This window comes from Acanthochromis polyacanthus, chromosome 21 (genome assembly GCF_021347895.1).
Source record: "Acanthochromis polyacanthus isolate Apoly-LR-REF ecotype Palm Island chromosome 21, KAUST_Apoly_ChrSc, whole genome shotgun sequence".
NCBI lineage: Eukaryota > Metazoa > Chordata > Actinopteri > Pomacentridae > Acanthochromis > Acanthochromis polyacanthus.
In genome coordinates, this window is record NC_067133.1 from 16,029,800 (window position 1) to 16,039,008 (window position 9,209).

The following is a 9,209-nucleotide window of genomic DNA, read 5'->3' on the forward strand; positions in this document are numbered from 1 at the left end:
CTTAAAAGGTAACATTATGTCAGTGCTGTGTTTGGCTCATCTAAAAATAATCCGCTTTAAGAAATAGCAATTATGTTATATTGTTTTCCACAATGTTGTGTGTCTTCAAGCCCAGCGTCAGGTCTTCAGTGGAGATGAATTTGTCCATTTTCATGTTGCGCCCCCTCTGCCTGAGTTGAACTAATGAGCCTGCTTTATTTATATTTTTTTTACCTAAAATTAGATAAACTACTCCCAAAAATGTGCCCAATTCAGTTTCTCTCCGGTGTTGGCAATATATACAGTATATGTCTCTGTATACACGTGTGCAGTACATGTTTGCTATACATTGTGTTCTCTGCTGTTAATGCTCAGAGCTGCATCAAGTTCAACCGGCTGTTACAACTCAGTTGGTAATGTTTGTCTTTGCATTGTTTCAATTTCCTGATTCTGATTACAACTCCCTGTGGTTGTTTCTCAGGTAGGCCTGCTCTTGTTGTTCTGCTGTAACTCCATCCCTCTCAGGATAATCATCAAACCAGTAACGCTGACCTTCAGGCTAATGCAGGCCCTGCTCCTTTTCCATCATCGTTGGCCAACTGAAGAACATTTTTGTCACTTGTCACTCAAAATTTCAGCTGGCAGTGAAACAGGGTTATTCATGCTCTGTAATTCCTTGAGTTTATTCTGAGTGATCGAGCAGCAGTTTTGATGTCAAACCTACTTGAATGTACAGTCATCTGCTGCCAGCTTGATGTGAGCCAGCTGAAGGGTCAGCTCTGACACAGCAGCGCCAGCTGCCTGCCTCTCACACAACAAAGTAATTACTCATGTCACACTGAATGACTCGCTTCAGTGGGTGCAATCTTTTAATTTTCATCAAATCTGGAAACACTCCCGTGTCCATGAGTGCCCACTGAAGTGGTTAGTGGGAAAAAATTGAATGCAAACTGATTTTTATGAATAAAGGCATCTGTAAATCAAATGCAAAATTAATAACTCATCAATAACTTATCAATAATTTGGCACAACCTGCTCCAAGAAGCTGCCTCTCCCCCAGCCAGCTGTGGAGGACCGTCTGCTGTCGTTGATGCTAATCAATGCAGCACATAAAAGCAGTGAAGCTGATACTGTTGGCCACCTATGATGCCAAACTCCCCAGCCACGCTGCTAAATCTGCCGAAGCAAGCAGCAGTTGATACAAAGATGCCCTTACCTGCCGTCCTGCCAACCATCCTGCCAGATCTCTGGGACATAACAGTCCCATGGTGAGGAGACCCAGAGGCACCCAACGCCAGAGCCAAAACCCACCACCTGCAACCAGAGACCAGGCTCAGTGGTCACTGCTGCAGAGAGACGAGGACTTCTGGTGTCTGTTTGTGCTGTGCAAACACCGTCTAGTCCTTGTCTCAGTTCTAGAAATATACATTCATGTATCTGTGGCTGTGTGAAAAAGAAAGTGAGCTTCATGAAAGCCTTCCCAGCCTTCACACCCGTCATATACCAGCCCGTGTTGCATATACAGATATATAAACACACACAGTAAGGATACTTTACAATTAGATGTTTACATTTTATCAGAAAATAATTACCAGTTTCTAAGTTATTCTTGTACCTTGTCAGCTTTGGTTGCCTTTTTTTTTTTTTTTTTTTACATTACATAGAGAGAAAAAAAGGCATGTGCTTGTTTTTAATATTGCTTTTACTTCACAGTTTTAGAGGTTGTGTTTTGTGAAACTAGGTGCATGAAACAGAATAAAATATATCAGATACACTCCAAAAAACATAGTATTTAGGCCCAGCGAACAGAATGACAGTTTGCTTCAGTCTTTTTGAGTTGTGATAACTTCTAATGAAATTATGTTCAACCCACAAACTATATCAAATCAGAGGAATTAGCATTACCTTTTCAATCAAAGGTGTTTTAATTATCAGTCTCAGATTTTGCCCATTCATGTTAAGGGGACTTGAAATCCTGAATTCAAAATGAAGAAATACAAGTTGTTCGGTCTATTTCATTAAGTTTCCTCAAGTTGAATTTTAGTTTTAAATTAATATATGCAGATTCAAACTACATACAGTATTAAGTTGATAGACCTACCAACATTTTTATGTCAGCTCAACTTTTAAAATAATCTTTACAGCTTAAATAGTTTATCTAAAGGAGTAAATTAGTTTCTTTTCTTTTTTTAAATCTTGCAACCATATATTCCTTGAATAATTTTTTAAAGAATGTATAACTGTGGTGTCTTTGTAATTCATCACGAACTTGTGTGGAATAGAACAAAAATATAAATATATTTAGCAGTATTTATTATTACTTTCAGCTGTTGCTTTATCAGTATTTTAAGCTCACACATGCAGAAGTATTTGAATCCTGCTCGATGACTTTTGAAAGTATTCCTGATTGCACGGTCCCTGAATTTGCTAATGTGTCAATCAAAACTAACTTCATCAGATTTTACATAACTAAATGTCTCTGTAGGGCTGCTGACATGCTCCCTGATACATTTCAGAGAATAATTCCAGCCCCACAGCATCAAGTCAGCCCACTTCACTGTCAACAGAGATCCTTGAAACTGAGGCCCTTGATTTATACGAATTAAGGCAGCTCAGCATGTTATGTAACTGTGTGATGACACAGCTGGGAGGTTGGAGGAAAACCTGTTGGCGGAGTCGTGGTGATAGAATACCTCATTGAAATATTCAAATATTTATTCAAACACACCATTTTGTATTGGAAGTTCTTACAGTAACTGACATTAGATGGTCAGATGTCACAGATTATGTATTTTTAAAATAATTTAAGAAATATGACTATTTTTAGTACGTCAGATGCAAAGATGCCACCAATAAGTTGGAGCTGAGAGGCTTTAAAGCTCAGTTCATGGAGGCAATTAAGCTACTTGCTACTTCTATCCTGGTCAAATTTGAACACGCAGACAAAACACATATATTCAGATTTAGGATGATTAGCCTACAAACTGGAGAGAAAAAAAGCTGTAACCATTTTAAAAACAAGCACAAAATAAATGAAGAAAGAAAAAACAAACCTTGCAGAGAATGATCACAATGTTTACCATATTAATGAGTGAAATTGTCTCTATTTTTGTCTAGTTTTTAGTTTTCTGTCCTTCCTTGAAAACCCAAAAAGAGTACAAGATGCTGTTTTTCTTTCTGAAGATTTCACACATACACATCAGCTGTTTGTCTGTGTACAAAGATAAACAACAGCCTGTCAGCCAGGAGCCTCTCTGATACAAATGTCGCTCAGGGAAAGGCTTGATTTTGAGTTATTTTCAAGAAGATTCCTCAACATTTAACTTTTGTTTCAGAGGTCAAGTGCTGGTATTTAAAACTTCATAAAGCACTTTGTCTCTGTATCGCCTGGAGCCACTAGAGGGCAAAGTTTCCCGAATGGAAACACTTTAAAACTCCCATGTCCTGGATATTGACCTTCAGTACTTGTATTCTGAGAGGAGCATACACACATAATGTTTTTAGTCCCCCCCCAAACAATTGATGTAGTGTGACCGATAAAATATGATTAGTACTGTTTGCACAATCCCGTCTTGCATAACGACATCACAAACAGTGTCTGGTTTGTTGTAACAATAAGGAGTAACACAAAAAATGGATGAGGTCAGAGGGGGGGTGGGGACGAGGATGACCCGGCATCTAGAGAGGAAGAAGGTCACCGAACACACTTTCCCACCCAGCCCTGCCAGACACACACACACATACACACACACATACACACACAGAGACTAACGCAAGCCCACCCTACAGTGTTGTGTGTGCCAGATGAGGGTGTGATACATGACTGCTGTCACTGCTTCCTTCACTACATCAGCACTTGCGCAGCATAGCAACCGCACCACAATATACTGTTCGCCGAAGATACAGTGAAACACTACTTGAGGCCTAAAAGCGTTGCCGTCTGCCTTACACTCGAGGGAAAGGAGTGTTTAATCAAAAACTGACAAAGGTGAAAGGGTACTTTCACCACACTGATGCTGCTGAACATGAGCCGGACTTGATACTATCTGCCTCTTTCATGTTAGTGGAAGTTTCTGCAATCATTTACCCGACTGTCCAGATGAGTAAAAGATTAAGCAACAGTCAACAATCCAACAGTCGGTTTAATGGTTTAAAATATAATCATAAAAAAGTGTATAAAAAAGCAAACAGTACATGGTGTGAGAGCAGGCAGGATGTATTTGCTCAGACTGTACAGTACGATAGTCCTGACAATAGCAGAAATATAACAAAGTATATAAATACACATTTTGTTCCCAATCTAGAAGCACTTACAACGGCTTTGTCGTCGAAACTGAACAATACATATCCACATTAGCATGATTCAGGCCAAAGATAACACTCATCTTTTTTGTCATTGCTCAGTGTTTATCACGATGCTGCACAGACAATTTAAATGTCTTCTGTCTACTTTCCTTCAGTTAGCTTATCGTTATAAGATGATGCGACGATATGAGGGTTTGGACAGATGGAAAATTTCCTATTCAAAAATAGAGAATACCTGGAGCTCTCCTTTTCTGGGCGCACCCATTCATTGTGTCCCATCTGTAACCTCTGACCCCAAACTTTCCATACGCTATGACTCACATAACCAGATCCATGCATTAGACTCAATTGTTTTCCTGTCCTCCCTACACACACATAGAGGACATGGGCACTTTTATCCAACTCAGACTTACAAACAGTTGAGCTTGCATGTTGTCTCCCTTCATAGTTAAGTTTGAGCAGCAAATAAAGAGAACGGCATACAAAAAGTAGTTCAGTAATAAAAAATTACCTTGTCTTTTTTGGCACAGCCAGTGTCCTACATAATGTGTAGTGTCAACATGAATATACAGTATTTTGCCTTTACTTTTTGCAAGCTCCAGAGCTTTTGTCATAATAACCCTGAATACTGGGTTCTCCAGTATGAACGAAGCTCTGTTTTCTGCATATTGTGTGCAAACTAGATGTGAACAATAGTTTAATCGTTGGTCCAGTCAAGTGGTTGAAAACAAAACTTTTGTCACAGTCTTTTGACTAAAGTTAGTCAAGATACAGTATAGTACAGGACACAGGACATAGATTTTGTCACGTCGAGCTTCTATTAACATCGAGACATTTGTCAGTGAACAGCAATAATTGTGATGTCACAGAACATTAACTCTAAATTGGTGTTATCTCTCAATCTTCAATTCAAAATTCTTCCAAGTTGTGAAGTGCAAGTAAACCTGCCAGAAAGATCCAGTCCTCTGCAAGGTCACTGGTGGGGATATAAAGCATAGCAGCGGTCTACGAGTTAACAAGCAGTCCTCAGGCCAGGAGAGAAGGAAGATAAGGTCCATCTTAGAGCAGAGATTCTGGATCATCAGGAGCTGCCATCCCCGTTTTTGGTCTTGAGCACCACCAGGCTAACCATGACGGGGATCAGACAGATGGGAGTGATCACCAGGGCCAAGATGATGGCTGGTGGCGGGTCGCTTAGTTCCTCTGTGGGACAATCCTGGAAAAACCTGGAGTGAATGTCCACAAAGGTCTGTTCCACCAGAGGGTTGGGCCACGGGATCAGGAGACAGTCGGATATCTCCTCTGTGCAATGGCTTAGGTTGCTATACAAACTGCAGACAGGGAGAATGCGGAAGCCTATTCAGAAATTGGCGAATATTAAGCGATATTTTTTAATACAGCAGATAATTAAATGTGAATAGAAGCATGCATCTTTACCTGTTCACATTACCCCAAATGCACCACTCGCTGCTGTTCAGTGAATTCATTGCATCCTCAAATTTGGTCAGACATAGATGGAGATACAGAGCGGGGAGGCACTCCATTGTTGGGATGTTGTGATCATGACATAATCCGCACAAACGCACACATTGGTGAGAATTATCTCCACAAGCTGCTTGAAATGGAGTGGAAGACAGACAAGGAGGCGACAAAAGACAGATGCAGAGAGAGGCAAGTTAAAGCATGACAATAAAAATAAATCTTTTCAAAGAGCTTGATCAAATTCCTCTTTACAGAATGATATAAGAGATGGCGTATGTTTGTAAGGTTATGTCACCTACCGAATGGCAAGGAAGTCTGTCCAGTGACATCTAAAAAGCAGGAAAAGTAGCCCTTTTAGATTAAAAACATGTACATCAAACACTGATACTGGCAAACACTCAACATAAACCCTCTTCCATGCAAGCCCTTTCTAATTCATTAAGGAACACATGCTTCCTAGGAAATACAACTGAATACAATGAGATTTTTTTGCCTATTGTAGCCTTTTTACATTTGTAGTGCTGAGGCAGGCATTTGCAGCTGCAGCAGCGAGACCACACACTCACCGGAGAGAAAGGAGAGGAATACCCCAATGAAACCAAGTGCTCGCTTCATGTCAGAAAAAAAGAATAAAGATACGTTTCCCCCAGCTGATGACCATGTATAACAAACCTAAACTTCTTAGACTGTGCACAGCGAGGCATAACAGGAAACCCGACAGGATGGAAGAGACGCAGTGTAATCCTCGGTTACCAGATGTCCAAACAATGTTACCCGCGGTTACCAGATGTTCTTCGAAGATCTGTCTGATGGCCCTCCGCCTTGGCAGCGGCTCTTCCCCACTCCAACACACGCTTATTTAAGATTTTCTTCCTTTTTTTTAAAGGGGTGGAGGCAACAAAGATTGTCCTCTCCATTCTCCCAAATAAAAGGGAGCACACCCAAGCTGGGGCTGGACTCACATCTGAAAACCCTTTACTCTTTAACTCTTGTTCTGCTTTTTAGTCTCAGTTTCTCACAGTCGAAGGCCTGGCCAGCTCACAGCATGTGATTTATTTGCCTTTTGGGCTGCCTCTGCCAAATAGGAAACATAAGTAAACATTTAGGGCTTAGCGTTCTGGGGTGGATGTAATCATGACTCTGCAGGGTGTGCTTTGCAGACAGCCATGATTTCATATTTGGGTTAATTTGACCAAACCTGCAAGAAGTTGTTAGTCAGAGCTGACAAGCTGTTTAAATGGACAACTCTATTTACACATCTGTGCTAGTAAAGAAAGCTAACAAATGTGGGAAACCTTTGTTTTATGTCACGAGTAGCTCAGAGTGCGTCTGTAAGATAGTTTTTCCACTGTCACCACTTTGGAAAGCAGATTTCGAGAATGACTAAATGAATGAATAAATGAAATCTACAGTCCATGTTTTCCCACAACTAACTTGTTCATTTATGTCACTGAATCCACACGTTGGGCCTCTCACAACATCTGTTTGCCGAGCAGCATTTTGATTTAGTAATGACATCAGGAAATGTGTCTTTTGAGCAGAGGAGGAGCTCAGAGTTGGGGGGGGAGTTGGCAGGGGAAGGAGGGGGACAGTTGGGGAAAGGAAAAAAAAAAGGGAAGGCACAGGATGAGGAACAGTGAAAGGGGCGCTGCTCCAAAGCTGCAGTTGTTTCACAACTCGGAGTTCATGCGTTGATCACAGACATTGCGTGGGGCGAATGACGAACAAATTCAGGAAGTTGAGCCAGGTGGGGGCTGCTCGTAATGAGGTTTCAGTTAACCTTCAACCCCGAACCATTATGGGCCTCATGTCTACTGCTGTTGACCCCTCACTGGTAGAGACCTCCCCGGGAGTTTATCTTGGATTCTCATGATGATACACACAAGGAGGTATCTTGGCAGACAACAGGATCTCTGAGCTCTGCTTTCTGGGTTTGTCAGTTCCAGGCCAAGCAAATAAGTTTAAGGAAGCGATCCAAAAAAAAAAAATCACCCAACGGACACAATTATGTAATCGCTGTTTGGAACTGTGAAATATATAAAACCTGAACTGCATCCATGTATTTCTGCTAAATGACTTAAGAAGGCTTAAATCAATTTGACCATTTGTAGTTCTAATTTGCTAGGACAACACAGACATGTTGCTATTAGTCGACAGTATAATGATATGTGTCGGAAAAAAATCACAAACTTACCAGAAATCATCGTCTCTGTTGAGTTATACACTGTAGGGGAGGGATGTCAGGTTAGTCAGAGTATTTGAGGTCGTGAATGTGTCTTTTTCCTCTATTGTCTTCAAAATACACATACCTGCTGTGATGGTCGGTTGCACTGTTTCCTTTTCATCAACCAGACAAACCACTGTGGTGCATCCTGCAAGGAAAAAAAATAATAAGAGAACTGATAATTGGAATAAGGCTGTAAAGTAGCACCACTACCATCTTTAACACGTCATATTATTGAGCTATTTCTGCCTTTAAAAAATCCTGTCCTGAACTTGTGGCTGAGAAGGAGGTATGGGAAGTAACGAAGAGTAAGCTGTGGGGAGTGAGCACATCAGTGCATCCTCCCTTTGTCTGCCACTGCTTTGAGGAAGTCTTAATATATTCAACTCAAGGACATTTAAACAGTCTACAATCATTCCCTCTGCACAAGAATAAAACTTCCCATTCAATACAGAACAGCAAATAATAACCACAGCATAAATTGTTAAAAAAAATAATTAAATAAATGTGATGATAATATTCAGAAAAAGTAACACAAAATGCTTTAAAAATCAACTTGTTACCTCAGGTTGATCACTCTTTGACCCTTAAACCAAACTGCTTAAGTGTAAAACTCGATCACGGGACTGGCTAAGCTCCTTTCTAAAGGCTACTCAATTACTGAAAGTTCCTAAGATTTCCTCTTAAGAGGTGAGCTAGAGGGAAAGTTAAGACATTCAATCAGAGGAGTGGAGAAATGGACAGTGAAAATCCTCTACTTACCCCAGATGAGAAGAGCCGCAAAACAGCCAGAAAACACAAGTCTGGTGACTGTCATTTTGCCTGACTATGCTCTGTCCGTCTCCCCTGGTGGGTAGGGATTACTTATCTCAACCTTTTTGCAGGAAGGCTCTATAAAACAACAGGAAGCCCTCATTTCCTAGTATGGGCGGATTCACCAAATGGGGCAAAGAGCCTCTGATAATGTTGGAACTAGTGTGGCCCATTGGTGCACCGGCATCACTCTCTCTCTCTTTATCTGTTGCTTTCTCTCATCCCACCCTCTGGTCTCAAACTGAAATAGAGAAGCTGGGATGAATCCCACCCACTCTTTTTTTCTTCTCTCCTCATTCTGTTTTTAAGTTTGCCTCTGATTTGATCAATACAACAATAATTTAGATTTAATAATGGGTTCATTTAAGGTAATTTTAGGTAAAATTTTGGAAAGAAGTGTTCAGGA

The 9,209-nt window shown here is 40.7% G+C and overlaps 1 protein-coding gene across 1 annotated transcript; it reads right to left on the reverse strand.

Annotated features, from left to right (window-relative positions):
* Positions 1 to 4,103: 4,103 nt before the first annotated feature.
* Positions 4,104 to 8,998, reverse strand: ramp2 (receptor (G protein-coupled) activity modifying protein 2). The gene is made up of 6 exons (XM_022205550.2): positions 8,753 to 8,998; positions 8,076 to 8,138; positions 7,961 to 7,990; positions 6,066 to 6,095; positions 5,722 to 5,896; positions 4,104 to 5,615 (listed from the first exon to the last, which is right to left on the reverse strand). The coding sequence occupies exons 1-6, from the start codon at positions 8,805 to 8,807 to the stop codon at positions 5,366 to 5,368; spliced, it is 603 nt and encodes a 200-aa protein (XP_022061242.1). The 5' UTR covers positions 8,808 to 8,998; the 3' UTR covers positions 4,104 to 5,365.
* Positions 8,999 to 9,209: the final 211 nt, after the last annotated feature.